Raw genomic sequence first — 20,266 nt, 5'->3', positions numbered from 1 at the left:
TTTTGTTGTTTTATACCATGAAAATATACACAAAATTATTTTTATCACTTTATTGTCACAATACATCGATGACTGTGCACTAAAATACAAAGTGAATCTTACCCTCCTACAAAGATTAGTGCATAATATACTGATGAAATTGTATACATTTTTGGTGGTATAAGTCTCTTCCACAGTAAAATATAACAAGTATGTAGTTTATTAAAGCATAAGTTAGAATACTTATTTGCTCTTGCACATTATTGTTGAAGAAAGTGATAGAAATAAAACCTTAAATGTTTAATTACTGGTTACCTACTTGCTTTATTTTAAAGGGAACAAATAAAAACTACTTAATGACTAATATTCACTTGGAAGGAAAAAATTAAATAAAGGAGGGATCATTATGAGATTGTTTTAAAACATGTCACGGAATGTTATTTAAACATATTTTAGTGACAAAGAGAGCACTGGAAATATATTTCTCAACTTTGAATGTCTTATAGAATTCTTCAGCTGAGCTAATCAAATGATTTTTGAAAGAGGAGAATTTTACACCACAACACGCTAGATACAATATCCGGAATTACGAACATAATGATACATAGAAAAATATTTACACAAAACTTAAAGTGTTACAAGTCAAGATCATGCTCCCATGGTTTTGTCAACATCATCAATATCAATCTTATTGCTTAGCAATGCTTTGGTATTTGTTTATCTGTGAATATAAATTGAAACCGAGAGTATAAACTCTAACATTAAACTATTTGTTTGCTGTCTATAGCTCAAATAGAGAATAAATTGGCACTCATGAATAGGTGAAAGATAACGTTTGCTGTATTTAGAGAAAAACAATTCTATTAAATTATTTTGGTTATGTTGTAAGTAGTGCTATCAGGTGTAAAAATTCAATTGAGTATATAACTTAATTTAATTTTAAAGTCTTTCTACGACTAATATTGAAAAACTATACATCACATCCAGTTATTAATGTTGAAAATAAAATATACATTATTCTTACTACAGTCATCAATCAGTACTTAAGTGATTTTCAATTTCAATTAAAACTTATGAGACTCAATCCATGCTTGCAATATCCAAACTTAGTTGGAATACAATTCTTATATTAAATAGTGTCATATAAACAATTTTTTACATGTCGAAGACCTAGACAAATCTTGGATGTAATAGGTAACATTCACTAACAGTATTAAAATTCATGATTAGAGAATTGTGTAACATTATAGAATCACTCACATTTTGTTGTTTAGTGAAACTAAAAAATTATCTACACACCTATTACTAATATCCATTCCATTTCATGACAGTCTTCTTTAGAACTTTCCAATACAAAATATAAATTAATTATTGTATTAAACTCGGCAAGCACAATCTGATGGAGTCCTAGATGGACGCTTTGGTGCAGATATTCTTTTTGCAGTTCCAGTTCCATACTGAATACCAGATCCTATTCTCTCTGGATCTAATTCACCAGTCTCAATTTTAGCAAGAATTGTTTTGGAGCATTTTAGAAAAGCTTCCTCTACATTCTCTCCAGTTTTAGCACTTGTTTCAAGGAACATCAGCTCTGAAAAAACAATGTCAGATTAAACAGCTTCATTTATTAAATATGTGTAAACTCATATACAGAGATGTCATTAAAATATGAATTCAATACAAATTGTATTATAAACTTAATGTTGGAATTAATTTAACAGATATGAAACTGTCAAAATAAAACCACAAAAAAATCTTAACTTTTCATACTAAACAAATAAAGTGTCAAACTAAGACATTATCTATATTAAGAATTAGTGATCTATGAAACCTTCAAGTCAAAGATATAAAGGAGACTGACACAGGGTTTATGCTGTATATCTACTATCCATAAATGCTGTTTTTTCACTTACCATTATCTTGTGCAAACTGGCTAGCCTCTGAAAATGTGACTTCTCTAGATTCTTCTAAATCTTTTTTATTACCCACCAATAATATCACTATGTTAGGACTAGCTAAGGTGCGAGCATCTCTTAGCCAATTTGCAAGGGCATTATAAGAATCACGGGATGTTGTATCATATACAAGCAGAGCCCCTGCTGCTCCTCTGTAATATGACCGTGTTACAGATCTAAACCTTTCCTGGCCAGCTGTGTCCCATATTTGAAGTTTGGTAGATTTTCCACCAATGTTAACAATTTTTGAACCAAACTCTACGCCGATTGTGTGGCATCTATCTTCTTTAACTGAAACAAAACCATATAGTAAACCAACAAAGCTTTTTTGATCATAGCTTGACAAATATATTCACATCTACAACATGTATAAACATATTTTTTACACATTACTCACATTTGTTTCCAATAAAATTGTTAAGAAGACTAGATTTTCCTGTGCCAGCGCTTCCAATGACAAGGAACTTGAATAAGTATTCTGGAATATAAAAACTAAAAAATCTAGTGACGAATTTAAGAATTATATATAAGACTTAGTTGTAATTATCAATCAATAGCTTTAATTTCAAAGCATACCATGAACATTTAACATACCATACGATTCCGTCATCTCAAAAACAAACTCTTCTGAAGCTTTATAGCAGCGTAATTAAACAGCACTGAACTAATGCTTCGTAGATGTATCAGAAAATATTTTATAATAATAAATTTATGATCTACGTAACATATTCGTGCAATGTTATCATTTTATTTTGAAAGACAAACAACAAAATCAAAAGATAGACATTTCACATTTTACACTTGAAATTTGACTCATGTCGCATGCTATGCTATCAGCTATGGTTACTTTTTTTTATGGCTCTGGCACGATTTATGCATTAGCCAGCGTCAAGTATAGGATTTTTTATAATTCGTGCTTGTCTTTAGAAATTCCACCGTGTCCTCCATGTACGGTTTAGGCACTCGCTCGGTACCGCACAACCCTCCCAAAGGCCGAGAACAAATTTAAATTAAATTAAAACTTGTCCTCGAACCGGGAATCGAACCTGGTACCCCTCACCTAGCTGCTGCCACTTAATAAGACCGCTAGGCTATGAGGCCCCTATATCATATATGGTTACTTAGAATAGAACGTAGACGGACTATGGTATGGTATGGTTCTATACTCTATCTACGGAATAGAACAAGGGCCTTAGTCAAGATGCCTTAACAGTAGTGTATTTAGAAAGTCAAAAACTAAATTTGTATGGAAATGACAGTTCGTGTCGAAAAGTTTTATACTACTTGAGGCATCTTGACTAAGGCCCCAGCCCCCAAGTAATTTCATATTGTGTATAAAGCACAGTGCCCACGATCAACACGATATTGCCATATTAAAGATATAAATTACTTAAAAAAAATTAACCATCTTCCAAATTCATTAAAATGTATATACTAAAAAGTTAAATGCATTAAACGATAAATAATGTATTTATGTTCATCCCATATATCAATAGAATAGTCTAGTATGAAGATCATATTGGGCAGCGGAAAGAGAAAACACAATTTTTTTCAAGATGAATGATGATTTTAAATGACGAGAGCTAAATAATATAGGAATCAAAAAAAATATTTATTTATTTTTATTTCTTGATTTTTAGGTAATTAAAAAATGGATATGACAACTCTGGAAAATGATTTTTCTTTTATTCATGAAGATAATTCCCAGTTATTATAGAGCTCTTTTCTAATAGAATGGACTAGCGGCTATAGCAATTAAATAAAACGCAAATAATAATTGAGAACATTGTGTTTACTTGTATGAGAAAATATATTATATTATAATAAAAATGACACCGCACATCTCAAAATAAAAGAACATAAAATAAATTCAAATACAGTGCATCATAGAAAATTATATGTGGACAGCATCACGACCTTCCAACATTTTTAAGTAACAGTATTTAGCTTATTCTTAGCTAATTACATTCAAATTAGGCCATACGCGCTTGAATAAGTTGTTACGTGATTTTTTCGACGATTTATTTCTTAGTTACAATTCAAATTCATTGGCGGAATAAAAATACAAAACGAAAAATAATGTTAGTAATGTTTATAAAAATGTATACTAATGACTAGTATTAAAACCGGTGATGATGCTAAAGCCTTATCCTACCGGGTAATACATATACAATATACATCTATAGGTATAATAGTTTTGGCTAGATCGAGTAGAAAGCGCTTCATGAAATAAAAATACAATACAAACATGTGTGTTTTTATTCATGGTTTTCACAATTAAGTTTAAATTATTTAGTGATTTATTTACTTAAAAATTTCCCTCGATCTAGGGAGATTTCATACCAAAACTAATGAAAAATGATTTTGCAAGGTGGCAACTGGCAACACAAATTTTCCCAAAGTCAAATACAACACTGATACGGGTAACGGGGTAGTGGCCTAGCGCCTAGCGGTCTTATTAAGTGGCAGCTAGGTGAGGGGTAGCGGGTTCGGTTCCCGGTTCGAGGGCAAGTTTTAATTTAAATTTGTTCTCTGCCTTTGGGAGGGTTATGCGGTAACGGGCGAGTACATGGAGGGCACGGTCGAATTTTTTAAGGCAAGCAGTGAGTATGCTACCTAAGAAAAGAGACTGTGAATGTTTAGAACGTAGCAATACGTTCTAGGCCGAGGATGGCAATAAACAAGTGCGAATTATAAAAATACTTGACGCTGGCTAATGCACAAACCGTGCCAGAGCCATAAAGGAAAAAAAAAAAAAACAGTGATACGCAAAAAATTGAAATTGGAGATCGTTTTAAAATTGCTTGAAAATTGATTCAGATTACGGCGACGTTCATATAAGATAAAACATGTTAGGATTACAAAAAAAGGTGACTATTCCTGACTTCGAAAGAGATACCTGTCCGTACATGATGCTTAATGAATATCTTTAATTTTTAATATTAATGTTTTCCAGTTACCGACTTTGATTACGCGACAAAATATCCACAAAACTCCCATACGAACATTTTGGGAATATGTGAACATGATGTTTAATAAGCCTGATCTAGAGCGCATCAAAACATTAGGTCCTGATCGTGCTTGCGCCGAATGGGTTCTACGAAATGGTGGCAAAGTTATATGGGCAGATGGTAAAAAGTTGGCAGATTACAATTCTCTCCCACCTGAAACAGAGTTTGATTCCAAAGTTGCAGTCATTGATGGGTCTGAATCCTCTATATCACATTATGGCTTTGCCCATTTAAGTATGTTCAGCACTTGAGTTCTGTTATGACTAAGGAACTAAATAATTTTTGTTTTTAATACTGATATGTTTAGGTGGATGTACACAGCTATGGAAAATTATCCTTCATAATAATAAATATGTTGATGATAGAGCCATGCAAGCATTGGAACATGGAAAAAATACTCTAACCAATCTCCAAGTATCACAGTGCATTAATGTGACAGATGTTGGTTTAAAAGAACTGAGTATTATGACAAATCTGCAGACATTAATCCTGTTTAATTTGACTAGTGTTGACAACATAGAAGAATGTATTAAACAATTACACTTAAGTTTACCTAAGTGTAAAATAATAGGTGAGGTTGCTTTTTTTCTGTATTTGTAGTTGACTCTAAGTCTACACTATAAGTACAGAATAACATATTATTTTTTGTATGTAACCTTCTTTCCTTCAAAAGTTCTTTCACTAATATAAAGCTATATTTTGTCTAGTAAAATATGTTATAAAACATCAATATGATATGGAGTGGAGCATCAAAGAATAAATGTTATGTTGATACTCCACTCCAATGTTTGTCCTTATGAGAATTTCTCTCAATTTGTTTGATTGAATGCCTCTCCATGTTTATCTTGAGATCAATCTATAATTGAAATATATTTTCTGGATAGTCCATTTATTGTGGACAGCTATATCATAACAGCAGTCTAAGACTGATATAACACCAATTACCAAGTCACAGTTATTGTATGATAAAACTATTATTACTAAATTGTATTTTCAGATGCTGAGGAGGAATTAAAGAACTAATAAGTCTATAATAAAAGAGATCTGTAGTAATGTAACAAAATAAAATTTATGCTGCTAATAAATTATAATATCAGAATTCAACTGCTTTTCCTACTGCCTCATTGACAGTGTTGTATCCATTTTGTTTTAGTAGTTCAGCTAACTCAGCTTTTATTTTAGTTACAATTGGAGGGCCATGATATATTAAAGCTGTGTATATCTGTAAAACACTGGCTCCTGCTAATATTTTTTCAAAAGCATCCTTTCCATTAAATATACCACCAACTCCTACTATAGGTACTTTCCCTAAAATGTTTTATACAATTAGGCCTACACTAATTGGCAAATATAAATTATAAGTAATAATATACAAACCTTGTGTTAATTTGTACATAGTTTTAATCATTTCTGTAGATTTATCTGTTAATGGTTTTCCACTTAGTCCACCTGTCTCTTGAGCATATTTACTACTATGTAGGCTAGACCTATCTATTGTAGTATTTGAAATTATAAGGCCATCAACTTTAGTTTTCTTTTCTGATATAACTGAAACAATATCTTTCATCTCTTCTATGCTTAAGTCTGGGGCTAATTTTAAAAGTAGTGGAGGCCTTTTCTCAATTTTTAATGATTCTAATGTTGTATTTGCCTCTGCTAATAACTTTTGTAATTCTGTTTTGCTTTGTAATGATCTCAATCCTGGTGTGTTTGGACTGAAATGAGATAAAATTTGAGATACTTTACATAGTTACCTACATTAATTAGTATTAATAGCTTAAATAAAATGGACTTAGATAATAACTTTTAAAATAAGTTTAACGATTTTACCTGCTAACATTTATAACAAAATAATCAGCCACTTTGTGAAATTTTTTGATTCCATCTGAATAATCCGCAGCAGCATCAGTAGAATGTTTGTTTTTGCCCAAATTGATTCCTAATAAACCCTTATCTAAGAGAGCTTTGTCAATGTTTTCTATCTTTTTGAGAACAACATCGTGACCTTCACTGTTAAATCCATATCTGTTAATAACAGCTTGATCTTCAGGTAATCTAAAAACTCTAGGTTTTGGATTTCCAGCTTGGGGTTCAGGTGTAACAGAGCCAATTTCTATGATAGAGAATCCTATTCTTCTTAAACCATTCACTGCATCTCCATGTTTATCAAATCCAGCTGCTATACCAATGGGATTGCTTAATTCACAATTTAAGAAAATTGTTTTCTAAAACAAAATGTTAAAACTGTAAAATTGATTTTTTTTTTTAATTTCATAATAAAACATATTATAACTTACCAATACAGTAGGATCCTGAAAGTTCTCAGAGGGAAAGAAACCATATTTCAATGCTGAAACACCTAGTCTGTGTGCCCATTCGGGATTTAAACGCTGACTTATAGGTTGTAATATATGGGTATAATATCCTTCAAAATCTTTTTTGTAATAGATAAACTGATAGGACATTGATCCCCCCAAAGTTAGATAGCAAAGTGATTTAATCTTTTTCTGTAAAAAGCGGATAATTTAGAAAGTAAGACTTAAATAATAAGGCTAAGATTAAACATTTCTTGCTGTACGAACCAAATTTTTTTGCGCTTGACTCATGGTGAATTCGAATTACGATAAACACGCATTAAAATTATTGTATAATATCAAATATGTTCCTAAGCATAAATATTCTTTTTAGGAACAATTATTTCTGTATTTTTTTAAGTTAAAACCACTATGTACTAAAATTCACAAATATATCAACCTTTAAATTACATATTTTTGTAGAATAAGCATAGATGAAAACAATAGCAAATATTTGAAGCTTTAAAGTAACAATGTCATAACATAGAATAGAATTTTGTATCTATATTCTATAATCTACTTCAAGGAAACCCTATAAAGACCCCCTTGCCCTGTGCCCTTGCCCGTGGGTCATAGAGTATGAGTAATAATAATACTATATCTGTGCAATAATATTGACAGAGGCAGAATTTTATTAATTTACTAAAAACTAATAATAATAAGATTAATATTCTTGAATTTTGAACTATTGAATTGAATATTGATTTTAGGGGGAGCAGCTCCAGCCTCCAGTGGCCTCAGCAACTTATCCTTCAAAAACATTAAAGAAGAATGAAAGCAATTTTGATATTCGATAGTGTAAACGATTTGCTATATTCAAAATGGGATGAAGAGTTTTTGTCTCGAATGAAATCGTTTAATGATCAAGTAAGATAATAATAATATTTACACACTAATGTAATCAGTTTAATATCATTTATTTGTGTATTACTATGATTAGAAAAACTAACTAAATATAATATTAAGTTCTTAACAAAATAAAAAACATATTACAAACTTTCAGGAGAGTAATGAAACTATAACAGACAGTCATCATATATCTCAACTTCTTTCACCTATAATAACATCACAACGAATAATGGCAGCTCAATTTAGTAATACTTATACTTCCATGCAATGCAAAGATAAAACTTCCATTGTGTTTGATGAGGTATGTAATTTTTTGTATTATATTTTTATAAAAATTGTTAATACCCATTAACATTTATAACCATAATGTATTTTAAATAATTTTATATTTATTACTTATTTTCAGTGGTTAGATCATGTATTTATGATTATAAGCGAAGACAACGTAGATGATTCACATCGTGAACTCCTAGATTGTAAAACCTTGGTGCAACATATTTGTGGACAGAACATAAACCTGTAAGTTTATTGAACAAGTAATTTAAGATAAAATCTATCTTAATTTTATGAGGTAATTGATGTAACATTTCTGTTAGACTTAATATTCCTCTTTAGCAAAACTCCAGTTGAAAATAACTTATATAAAATTATTATTATTACACTGAAATATTGTGTATAATAAACCAAATATTTCATGAATTGAAACATTTGAATAATTGTTGAAAAACCTTGGAAGAAAAATTTTATTTTCTTAATATTATTGCAGTCTTCACTCATTAGTATACCAAGACTGGTTGTCAGTGCTCCTTGACAGTCGACTGAAGGGTGATTCAATCCCAGGAGCAAGCGGTGTGATTGGGGAAAGTGGAGCTACAATAGCTGCCTTGAATGCCCTTAAGACCATCTCAAAAGAACTTAAAACTGCATCCCATCAGCATTACCATTTAATGCTTTTTGTTGGTGATAAGATATTGGCTTTGTATTCTAGGTAAGAAATCATATATACAAAATAATATGAAATATAAAATTAATATTAATAAATAAATAAAACCTTAGTAACTTTGCTTATCCACTATGTAACATGTTGCCTACAAACTTCAAACCATGAAATTTAAATATGACTACTATCAACAAGTATGACACTAAGACAAACTATGAGTAGCATAGAAATATATTTTTTTATTCGTAAACAACTTAAATCTACACACTTTACCAATATTATACACATTCTGCTTTATATTTCAGTCGGGGTAGTGATGACCTAATGCCACCAGACTTAATTCTTTTAAGTACACAGTGTATAGCAGCTCAGGAATATTGGAATGATTTGGATCAATTAGGTGGAACTCAAAATTCTCGTCTGCCATGTAAGTGACATAGGGAGCGTTCAAGTATTACGTAACGCAATTTTTGGAGATTATTGATCCTCCCCCCCCCATGTAACTCGCCGTAACGTTATTCAGTACCCAAGTACAGTACTGTACCCAAGTATAATAAAACGTTTCGTGACCACCTAGTGACTCTTTAGTTACTATTATGTGGTGTAAGTCGAAAAAAATATTAACGCGTAATTTAATCCCCGCCCCGCAACGTAACTTTTTACAAAAGGAAAAAAAATACGTTACCTAATACTTGAACGCTCCCATAAAGGTGGGAACTGACCAACGTTACGAGGTGTAATGTAACATGTAATGTAATGTTACACAGCGAGCATTCCGTGCAGTCAGTACGTCGTGTTACGGGGGAAAACAACGTAACACGACGTACTGACTGCACGAATGCTCGCTGTAGAACATTACATTACATGTTACATTACACTTCGTAACATTGGTCAGTTCCCACCTTAAGAGTACTTGTACTGGTGGTTTAATATCACTGAATTACTATAATATTAATATCATTTAAATAATATACATGTGCATTTTCCACTCAACTCTGGTGTTATTCAAGTTTTAAATTACTTTAAGCGAAATATAATTTGAAAGTAAGAGTAAGTATGTTTGTCAAGAGAGTTTGATTAAACTGAATTATTTTTTATGAATGGTTGTTTTTATGTCATAATAATCTTAGGATTTATCCAGATACCAATCATGTGTCTACCGTTATGTAATTTCACTAACCGTTGGTGGACCAAATGGTGTATGCGTAAACTTTTCATCTGGCAAACAAACCACACACTGTTTTCGTAATTCTTGCTATGTGTGATAGATTTCTTGTATTTTCACACTTTTTTTAAATAATCCTTTATTCGTATTATCAGGAAGATCTTTTTAGCAAACAGACCGCCTGTGCCTAGACATAATTTTAATTTTACTAAGGGTCTGTTTCACAATGTACAGATAAGTTCTACATAAGTTCCAAATTAGCTATTTATTACTTATTGGTAGGATAAACACTATTGTTGCGTTTCACGACTGTCAGATAGCGCTATTCGTCACATAAAGTCCATCATAAGTTATGAGGCCGATGAAGTGTCAAATAGCACAAGTTATCTTCCAACTAATTTATGTGTTGCATAGCTATTTGGTGCTTAATCCATACATTGTGAAACAGACCCTTAATATGTTAAGTGCCAAATAAAAAGGTGTTTGTTTGTAGGGTTGTCAGAACAAAACAGTGCTATAGTGAATATGTGCGCGGGCACTAGTGGCTCGCCTTGTGCTCCTCACTCGCTGCATCTCGTAGAAGTGGCGCCGCGAATTCTTTTCGTTGCTCTCATTGATATGGATCTAAGGTAATTTCAGATAATATTTAAGCGAGTTTCTTAAGGATTACTAGTGGATTAGTGGTTAATCTAGCTGGTTTCTCAGCAAAGCAATTTTTGTAATTGTAAATTCGTTCTTGATTAATTGTCGTATAAATGAATCTGAAATATATTTATCGAGATAAAATTTAGCATAGTTTAATGTATCTCCTTTTATTTGCGAATTCAGTAATTTAAAGGCATTATAAAAGGCTCGAAGGTTGGGGAGGGAGTTACTTAAGATTTTTCATTTGTTTTCAGAGAAGTAGGTATTGCTGCTCATCTGTCTAGTCAAATATTAATGAATTTGAGAAAAATTCTGTTGCAAAGGAATCTAGAATTATTGCCAAATTCTTTAGACACGTTGGAAGCTGCTTTGAAAAAGGTAAAAAGTTACTTTAAAAAAAGTATGTATGTATATATATTATATACCTATGTATATGGGTATGATAATTATATAATGGTCAATAAAAACAAAATTGGTTGATGCCAAGTAAAATAGGTATATTACAATCATTATTATATAAGTTTATAATTATTTAGAATTTTTTTAGGAAAACAAATAACATAAATGTTTGTTTGAATTAAAAATTGAATAGTATTAATTTACAAAAAAATTTTTTTTCATTGACGCTTTAAAAAAAAAAATGAATTTATTAGTGTATAAACTGAGAAGTTCCGCTGCTACCTTTTTAATTTTCTACACTACTTAACATAGAATAAAAATTGCAGACTACAGATGCCTTACGCAAAAACAAAGCAAATTCGAATCTATGTTCTCGTCTGACGAGCAGAATGTTGGAATTACGGAAATCGTGTACCACAACCACGCCTTTGACACCGGAAACAACAGCCACGGCAATGCATACAGCCTTAGATGCGGTCATAGAACTATTGAAACCGGATATCCCGAGCCTCCGAACGGAACAGCCTTTGAAAGACCTCAAAACCCTGCTCGCGCCATACATTGAATTTCTTCAAGTCAAAGCCAGACGATACTTCAGTTTGGGATCATATCCTTTTTAAAATTGTTAAAACTGTTTTGGTGTAAGTTATTGCAAGCAATGGTTTAGGTATTATTGGATGATTAAAATTAGTTAATTATATACTAGACAACTAAGTTTGTTGAATTAAAGATAGCTGCTTTAATTCCTTTTGAAAATTCCTAAAAAACAATAGGTTTGCTAAATACTATCAGGGCACTGTCGTAGCCACTAATGGCGACTATAACAACCGTATATCAAAATCTGATACATTTTGATGTCAGAATTAGCGCTAGGACTCATTTCTGAATCTACCCTAACACCCTTAGGGTAGATTCAGTGTGTTCAAATTCCATCGTACAAATAGACTTTTCAATTGATACTTTGTTCGTACGGTGGAAGTAAACATTGTGAGGAAACCTCATGACCCAGAAAATCTACACCTATGAAGAAAAATAACACAGAAATCTTTTGTTGAGATGGTTTGGTTTTAAAATACTAGGTCGCACATTACAAAAGCAGACAAAAATTGTGTATTGTAAAAACCTTAAAATAAAGCAATTAAATTTAATAATGAAGTCTGTTAATAGTAATAGCCAAGCCAAAGGATTCTGGAATTGTTTAGTGTTGTTGCTTGTGTATGCTTGCATTTATGCACGTAAGATTTCTAGATCTTGAAGATTATAACGCAATGGAGCATGTGATATTTCTAGGTATATTTCAATTGTTTAAGATAATCGGATAAAGTATTTTCAACTATATTATTAACGACGTCAATGTACGGTTTACGTACGGCGACAGTCAACGTAGCCTGTAAATAGATCCATAGTTTATTTCTGGTGAATCAAAAATGATTCTGAATAAACGCGTAAAGTGCTCATTACTTTTAACAACATTAACTTACTGTATTGTGCATGCTTCATATTGTATGTAATAACTTAACATGGGTGATACGGGTGACCTCGAAGGAAGTTCCCTAACCCTGCACAAGTATGTGGAAGAGTTTCCCGGTCTCATTCACTTCATATACGTGGATCGTACTACTGGCCGCTTCTTGGCTCCTGATATGGCGGATTGCGTTGATATGTTGACGCCGGATACGGTAAGAAATATTATTGTAATTTATATTTTAAATGTACAGTGTGTATGCTAAGTAATTATACAAACCTGAATGTTAGGAGTAGTAATGCAATGTCTTATATATGAACTCAAAGGTTAAATATAATTATATCGAGATACAGGTGCCAATAGTTAATGTTAAAGAATAGACACATAAAGTTTTCTTAATTTATATCTAAACCACTGCTGTTTAAATGGTGTGCTTCAGCGGTTCAGTCTAAATTTATAAGCATCATTGTGGACTGTGAAGGCTTAAGAGTCTAGAGCATTCTGGGATGGGCACGGGATTAGCTCTACGGTGTCTATAATATAGGTATGCCATGAATTTTTTAAAATCGAAAACAGATCCGCAGTATAATGCGTCGTACCATGTTTGCCCTCCGCGAGGGCTACGGTGCCGCGACATGGCGTCGCGGAGCCATCCACGTTTGCGCCGTGAGATGGTGGGAGAGGAAGGGCCAGCCCCTCCGCCCTGCACCACATCCACCCGCTGCCGTTAGAGCCTTGGCGCCTCCCGGTGATATATTGGCTACGTTTTACAGGTACTACACTTACTATCATTACATATTACATATCATACATATTCCCAGGTTCAATTATAAATTATACTCATAAGTTACCACTTAAAGAACTCTATCGAATGTTTTTAGCTTAACACTTACTTCTGCAAATGGGTCAAAATATTCTTCAATTGTTTGGTACAGATTGGTTTATACAATACAAAAATAAATATTTACAGGCAACTGATGGAATTGGTATTTCCAAACGACAGCCAAGGTGTAAGTATAAAAGAGTTAGTTTGTATTCATCTTGGCTTACTCCCAGCTTCTACTGCGGTACAGCAGGCACGTCGCCTCGCTCACTCTGTATATGAACTCGCGGGAGAAAATCCAGCAATTGCTTCCGATCTGCTCTAAATTTAGTTATTTAATAAGTACGTCTGTAGATTTCTCATAATTGAATTTAATCTCTCATAAATGTCGTGGCCGTAGAATTGATGTTCATGAAGTAAACAAGTAGACTTAATAAAATAGAACCATTTCATAAAATGTGAATACTATCCTACCAATACTCAACCAGCTTATTAATAAGTCGATACTATTCGGCTTCGCTGTGATATTCATACAATTATATACATATATTCAAATTTTTAATTTGTTTTAAATTGAATTTTGCTAGTCCTTGTTTACAATATAACCATATTAATATGTATAAGCTTTAATGAGTAATGTTATTAAAAATTATTTTTGTAATTTTTTATTTGTTAGATATATATTTTTATGTTACGGTTCTTGCCATTATGTTTTAATGTGTTACATACAATTTTATTACTGATTATTGTTGTTGTTTGATAACATTCCAATATTGCTTTAATCAACTCTTAGATAAAATTGTAAATTATTGTTTGGTAATATTACTTGTGTGACGTGACTCACAAGAGACTCCACTAGCTTTAAAAGTAGTAACCAAATTTATGTGAAAATATAACATGAACTCAATAAAATAATTACACAGTTAACAAGTTATTTAATTTCCTTTTAGGTAAAATTAAACAAAGGTATATTTGTAATATTCTTTATTCGAAAAATAACATTCATAATTGTCACATCCTAATATAAAGGATTGAAATGTTATTCTTTTGAGATGATTATGTACAATGTGATTTAAAAAATATGAAGATCAATGATATTTTTAAGATACAATAATATGAAATACATATTATTTAAGATATGTTCTAACAGTCAAAAGTAACAAAAATGTTTAACACTAGATATATTTGAAGAAGTTGATTTTAACATAATGGAAAATATTAAGTAGAAATTGGTAACTGTAATGATACACTCCTAAGGCACTTATAACTCAGGTGAACTCCCACCAAAACATGTTGCATTGTCATTTATTATAATAATTGGCTTTTGTACTGGTTTTTCTTCCACATCAAAGGTAATTAAATCATCACAATTATTGGGTTTCTGAAAAAATTTAATACCTATATATCCAACTTTTACACTAAATTTTATTAATGTTTATCCTGTTATTCATAAAGACTATGTTATACTACATTGTTACCAAATTATCTTTCTGTCAAATTATATTAATACTTTGATGAAAGAGAACAGATGAGTGCATAAGTAAGAGACAAAATTAAGGTACAAAATCGGAAAATGAAAAAAAACTAATTTGAGGTTCATGCAGCAGAATGGGATGTACTCTACAGGAAATGGCTAAACTTCACTGTATATACTTAATTTTATCTTATCCTACTTTTGTCCCTCTGATATAAATGTTTTGTTTGTTTTAATTAAACAGTCCACAAGTCAGAACACCTCCAATTAATAAACTGAAAAGTAACTATAATTAATGGCTATGACATAAGAAAAAGTTTTTGTATACTTACTTTACAAGTAATACTTTCAGAAGTTCTCTTTTTCAAAGCAGAAGCATAATTTAATATTGGTGATTTAGAACTTGATGGTAATGAGGGACTAGGAGATCTCTCAATCACATTATTTTCAATTTGTTGTATAGAATTTTCCTGGTCTGTTAAGTTTTGACTATTACTTATTACTATGTTTGGAGTGCTGAGCAAATCAATTATGGGAGTCGAATTCAAAGCCTCTATACAAGCGTCAACCATTTCTACTTCTTTATCTATATATTTATCATTCAGTAATTTATTGTAAGCTGTCTCCAAATCTGCTGCTTGCTTTTCAGCTAGTATTGAGTTCATTTGTTTTATTTCAGCCTCCAACTCTCTTAAGGTAGCTTCATTTTTGGCAGCAATTCTGGCTTCTTCAATTAGTCTAACATCTACAGCTTCTTGTATTATCAATATTGCATCATTAGCATTATTGCTGGAAACTTTACTTTCTTTAACTATTTTGTTAAATATACAATGGGGTGATAATCTATTTACCTTTTTATATCCAGTTTGTTTTTCACCCAAATTAGCAGTTACATCTTCAATGTATTCATACATATCAAAACAATTAATTTTTCCAAATCTATAAATTAATGTATGCGTTGAGCCTCCTAATGTAGCTTTTGTTGATAGGTTACAAGTAACAAATGTTTTCTTGCCATGATATTTTACAAAATATTTCTGCAGTCCTTTTGATATTAATTTGTCCCGAAATGTTGCTTTTAAACTACTATTTCTACGGTACTTGTACCAACCTACAACTTCACTAGCAGCATTGGAGAGTAACTCTTTAATAAAGTCTTCCTTAATTCCACCTGAAGGTAGGTAAAACAATGAAACTGATGGTAACGGTAATACCGTTCTTATTGCTATTTCAGTGTCTAAGCGAGCGCTATCGTTATGAGAATCGGATATATGGTTTCTAATCTCAGACGTCACATCACCAATCAAAAATCCTTCCTGAAAATTTAAAATTTACAATGAATAATACAATTACAATGATTATTTAGAAATGAATTAATTTAACTCTAGTATAACTCACTTGGCTGTTGGAGGAATTTAAACATTCATACAGTAAAAAGGAAAGCGCAGAGCCATTAAGTGACACCTTTTCTGTATAGGCCATTTGAATGAATTTATTTAATACTTAAGACGAATAATGAAATTATGGTTTATCTTATATTTAACAATTATTTGGATTCCATTTTATATTTAAGGAAACGATTTGTTTTATGTATTTTGTAATAAACCTTATGGTCACTTGGCAGCAACTAATCCACAGATGTATTAGAGAAGCCAATGAAAATTCAAAACTAAAAACTGTATCCACAGACCACAGACTTAAATATCTACTACTGAATCATTACTCATTTATATTTCTATTATATATTTTTTCCGAATAGTTAACAGGCATAAACTTTGTTTTATTTGATAGAACATTTCGTTTCTTTCGCAGGATTCGATTATTCCGAATAAAGTTGTGTTTTATAATAAATGTAGTTTTAGTTTTCCATGCAATGCTACTCATTTTAAGTATCAATAGTAAATGACTAAATACGTATAGTATTTAATTTCATAGAAATACCTACAGTTACTATCAATGTAAAAAATTATAAAATAAAATCAAGTATCAAGTAAGTTTAATCCACAAAATATATCAAACTTTCAGGGATACCATCCTATTTTTCTTTGAATTTGCCGCGCTTTTTCGTTATCTTCTTTCATTAGCCAGAAACTAGTAGGTGATGTATAAAGTAGCTTTAGCAAAAAAAAAGTACTTTCACAATTCACAGGCATATCGTAATGTTTCTTCTAAGCCTAATGGCAAATATATAAAGAAATAATAAATACCTTATTTTTTAATTAAATTTTTCACCAATAAAAATAAAACATCATATGGTAACTTGTTATGTAATCTTTTGGGATATTGAATTTATTACTATAACACATTATACTAATTGTTTAAACAATTTGACTTAAGTTTTATTACTTTATAATTAATGTTTTCTTTAAAAATACTTCATAATCATTATAACTTTTTTATTTTCATGGCATTAAGTTCCTGTGCTGATATTGCTGTTTCAAAATTAAGCAGTCGGTTGTTTTACATAATTCCTCATACTTTGTTTTTAATTTTATTTTATTGATGCTAAATCAGCAACAAATTGACATCATGTTTGCTTTGACAAAAACTACTGCAAACCTTCGTAAATTAAAATACGAAAAACTTTGTTGTGTCTCATTTTCTCTAGAAAATAAGCGACCGACATAATATTCCTTCATTTGCTTTTATTAAATTTATTCTTATTCTATTTTACCATTATTTTTTTAAGAACCTTACTTTATCTACTCTGTAAAAGTCTGTGCTTGTAATTTGTCATCTGCTGTCTACATATAAATAAATAATTTAAATTTAAATTATTTTGCAATCGTAAATTGTGATTTGATGCGTGCTGTGGCGTTACATTTACATATTGATTAATATTTAGATTGTTCTCTATTTAAGGGTGAGTTTAATTGTAACAACAGGAAAGTTTTTGATAATCACTTTTGCTATATTAATGTATAATAACTAAGTACGCCTATTAAAATCTTATCGCAGAATATTAACGTATTCAAATAAAATAATAATAGACGATAAGAAGTTATAATGCCTTTAACATATTGTATGTGTTAGGAAAGATAATAGCACTGTAATTCTTAATTTAATTTTTTTGTGTTGTAAGAGTTTAAATTATGGAACCTTTAATTTTTGTTGTAGGTCATGCAATCTAGAAGACAATAAATTTGTATGCAGACAACACTTAATTTTATGTGTACATTGATAAAAAACCAAAGGTACAGACCAAATACTTGCATTTTAACATTAACTATGGCTGAAATAAATGTTTGCAAAAAAAAGGATTGCTTGGCTCAAGATAATATTTTATCCAAGAAATATTATAGAAGAGCTGAACACAGGTACAACTACTTTAGTAATTATCAATTTATAATCTCAATATAAGCCAAATGTTTCTTCAGTTAATCAATGTTGTCGGAGTAATGTTAGTGTACCCTACTAGTTGAAATATCTTGTGAACAACAATGAAACTAAACTAATTTCTGGTAATTGATTTATTTGATAATGTGATTAATTCTGTTGGTACATATTATTACTTTATTGTCTTAAAATTATCTCATATGACAATAATTAGAAAATAATTACCGAGATTTGCTTAATTATGTTTAAACTTAAGAAAGTTCTGTATATATATATATATATATATTTCAAGTAATATGGAATTGAGTAATAAAACCTATAGAAAAATATTTTACCAAAAATAGTGTAATATTGACATAAAATATTAGGTGAATGTCAAAGTTTCTATAAATTTTAATCATATATATATAAAAGATAGGAAAATATTGTTTTTAAATAACATAATTAATTATATTTTCAACTTTTACTGGCAAGCCTTATTATTATTATGCCTTATAATAAAAAAAAACACTGCAGCTCAACATCTTAAGTCTGGGCCTCAGATTTCTATTATCTGTTTTGTGATATTTTTTCTCTTTCTTAATATACAAGGAGGTGATGCAGCCCTCTGTGCCTGACACAGGCTGTCGATTTTTAGGTTTAAGCAATTACCATACGAGTGAGAGTTAATTGTCGAAATAAGAAGCCTATTGGTGCATAGCCGTGAACGCACGACCTTTGGTTTGAGTGGCGCACGCTCTAGCCACTAGTCCAACACGGTTCAGGCTATAAGAAAATTACTTAATGAAGAAAATGATAGCATAGTTCGTGAATTTACATCATTATATTTATTACATTTGACCTGATAACAGTTTTATCACGATGTGGGGTCAGTTTGTTACGATCTATTTGTGCCTTTTTGACGTGGATATCAATAGTTGTCTGAAATACTTGGTAGTGAGCTGTCGTACTTTGTTTTAATTTAAATAAAATGCCCGACGCGTTTGAAGTAGCCTATCCACTTTCGCCGTCTGTAAGTGCGCAAGAGATTCGCGCACGCGCCAATTCTTCTTCACAACGGAAGCCAGTTGTGGCAATTCTAGGAGATGAAACCGTAGAAATACCTGATAAATCAATTGCCGGTGTTGACAAACCTCTATCGAGAAGGGAGTCTGAGTTAGGAAAATATTCAGAAATTATTCCAATAATGCACAGTACGTGGCTTGATCGAAGGCACTTGGAACATAGGTACGTATTATGACGCAAATGTTTTCAGAACTCACTAGAAAGTTACCTACAATATGAGGTAAAAAATATCAACTGTAAAGATATGAGTTTTTTGACCTCAAAACGGTTATATGTACGTAAATAACTACTATTTTATGTTTATTAAACGCATTATTTTAAAGTATATCGTAATAGTAGTGTACTGGGAAGAGATTATGATAAATTTTAAGCACCATTTATTTAAAATGCATAATAACTAAAATAACAAAATTTGTAGTTAATTTAAGTTTGATTGCTATTCTGAATTTTTATTTGCATCAGGTTGGCCCGCATTGAAAACTGTTTTATCAGAATTCTACACAAATCACAATAAGGTCAATAACAATATTGACTTCAGTCACTATCGCTTGTGCGTCATTTTCTCAAGCCATTAATTATGTTAAAAACTATAAATAAAAAACTATAGATAAAACTGGGATTTCGAAAACGTAAATTTTAAAATTTTGACAAAGATATATCACTACATAGTATAAAACAAAGTCGCTTTCTCTGTCCCTATTTATGCTTAAATCTTTAAAACTACGCAACGGATTTTGATGCGTTTTTTTAAATAGATATAGTGATTAAAGAGGAAGGTTTATATGTATAATAACATCCATTAAATA

The 20,266-nt window shown here is 31.0% G+C and overlaps 6 protein-coding genes across 9 annotated transcripts in view; 3 read left to right on the top strand and 3 right to left on the bottom strand.

The window, feature by feature from the left end:
- Window positions 1-35: 35 nt before the first annotated feature.
- Window positions 36-2,743, bottom strand: LOC125063009 (ras-related protein Rab-4B-like). The gene is made up of 4 exons (XM_047669199.1): window positions 2,529-2,743; window positions 2,332-2,412; window positions 1,893-2,225; window positions 36-1,570 (listed from the first exon to the last, which is right to left on the bottom strand). Exons 1-4 carry the CDS (start codon window positions 2,542-2,544, stop codon window positions 1,356-1,358), a joined length of 645 nt encoding a protein of 214 aa, XP_047525155.1. The 5' UTR covers window positions 2,545-2,743; the 3' UTR covers window positions 36-1,355.
- Window positions 2,744-4,663: 1,920 nt separating this feature from the next.
- LOC125056265 (ATP synthase subunit s, mitochondrial) lies at window positions 4,664-6,044 on the top strand. Its single transcript, XM_047659298.1, has 4 exons — window positions 4,664-4,804; window positions 4,891-5,179; window positions 5,253-5,516; window positions 5,943-6,044. Exons 1-4 carry the CDS (start codon window positions 4,784-4,786, stop codon window positions 5,966-5,968), a joined length of 600 nt encoding a protein of 199 aa, XP_047515254.1. The 5' UTR covers window positions 4,664-4,783; the 3' UTR covers window positions 5,969-6,044.
- Window positions 5,996-7,794, bottom strand: LOC125056248 (dihydroorotate dehydrogenase (quinone), mitochondrial). Of its 2 annotated transcripts, none has more exons than XM_047659288.1 (5): window positions 7,700-7,794; window positions 7,243-7,452; window positions 6,776-7,170; window positions 6,323-6,660; window positions 5,996-6,253 (listed from the first exon to the last, which is right to left on the bottom strand). In XM_047659288.1, the coding sequence occupies exons 2-5, from the start codon at window positions 7,408-7,410 to the stop codon at window positions 6,039-6,041; spliced, it is 1,116 nt and encodes a 371-aa protein (XP_047515244.1). In that variant the 5' UTR covers window positions 7,411-7,452; window positions 7,700-7,794; the 3' UTR covers window positions 5,996-6,038. The 2 variants fall into 2 exon arrangements, with proteins under 2 accessions (XP_047515244.1, XP_047515237.1); XM_047659281.1 differs by having other exon boundaries at window positions 7,528-7,768.
- Window positions 7,795-7,868: 74 nt separating this feature from the next.
- On the top strand, window positions 7,869-14,512 carry LOC125056223 (Hermansky-Pudlak syndrome 1 protein homolog). 2 transcript variants are annotated; one of them, XM_047659263.1, is made up of 11 exons: window positions 7,869-8,166; window positions 8,303-8,449; window positions 8,555-8,667; window positions 8,915-9,136; window positions 9,394-9,515; window positions 10,747-10,882; window positions 11,153-11,276; window positions 11,624-11,904; window positions 12,865-12,976; window positions 13,339-13,535; window positions 13,733-14,512. In XM_047659263.1, exons 1-11 carry the CDS (start codon window positions 8,071-8,073, stop codon window positions 13,908-13,910), a joined length of 1,728 nt encoding a protein of 575 aa, XP_047515219.1. In that variant the 5' UTR covers window positions 7,869-8,070; the 3' UTR covers window positions 13,911-14,512. The 2 variants fall into 2 exon arrangements, with proteins under 2 accessions (XP_047515219.1, XP_047515211.1); XM_047659255.1 differs by having other exon boundaries at window positions 7,871-8,166; window positions 12,829-12,976.
- A 42-nt stretch (window positions 14,513-14,554) lies between these two features.
- On the bottom strand, window positions 14,555-16,711 carry LOC125056239 (BRCA1-A complex subunit Abraxas 1-like). Its single transcript, XM_047659273.1, has 3 exons — window positions 16,458-16,711; window positions 15,392-16,375; window positions 14,555-14,966 (listed from the first exon to the last, which is right to left on the bottom strand). Exons 1-3 carry the CDS (start codon window positions 16,539-16,541, stop codon window positions 14,847-14,849), a joined length of 1,188 nt encoding a protein of 395 aa, XP_047515229.1. The 5' UTR covers window positions 16,542-16,711; the 3' UTR covers window positions 14,555-14,846.
- Window positions 16,712-17,774: 1,063 nt separating this feature from the next.
- LOC125062361 (cytosolic purine 5'-nucleotidase) overlaps window positions 17,775-20,266 on the top strand; it is a 21,956-nt gene continuing 19,464 nt past the window's right edge. Inside the window, exons 1-2 of one of the 2 annotated variants that reach the window (XM_047668237.1) lie at window positions 17,775-17,922; window positions 18,177-18,376. In XM_047668237.1, the coding sequence (XP_047524193.1) occupies window positions 18,207-18,376 (170 nt within the window). In that variant the 5' untranslated portion in view covers window positions 17,775-17,922; window positions 18,177-18,206. Of the gene's footprint in view, window positions 17,923-18,176; window positions 18,377-19,262; window positions 19,623-20,266 lie in introns of those variants that run through there. The other variant, XM_047668234.1, reaches the window with a different exon arrangement.

This window comes from Pieris napi, chromosome 2, assembly GCF_905475465.1.
Source record: "Pieris napi chromosome 2, ilPieNapi1.2, whole genome shotgun sequence".
Lineage (NCBI taxonomy): Eukaryota > Metazoa > Arthropoda > Insecta > Lepidoptera > Pieridae > Pieris > Pieris napi.
This window is presented reverse-complemented; position numbering and strand designations above follow the sequence as displayed.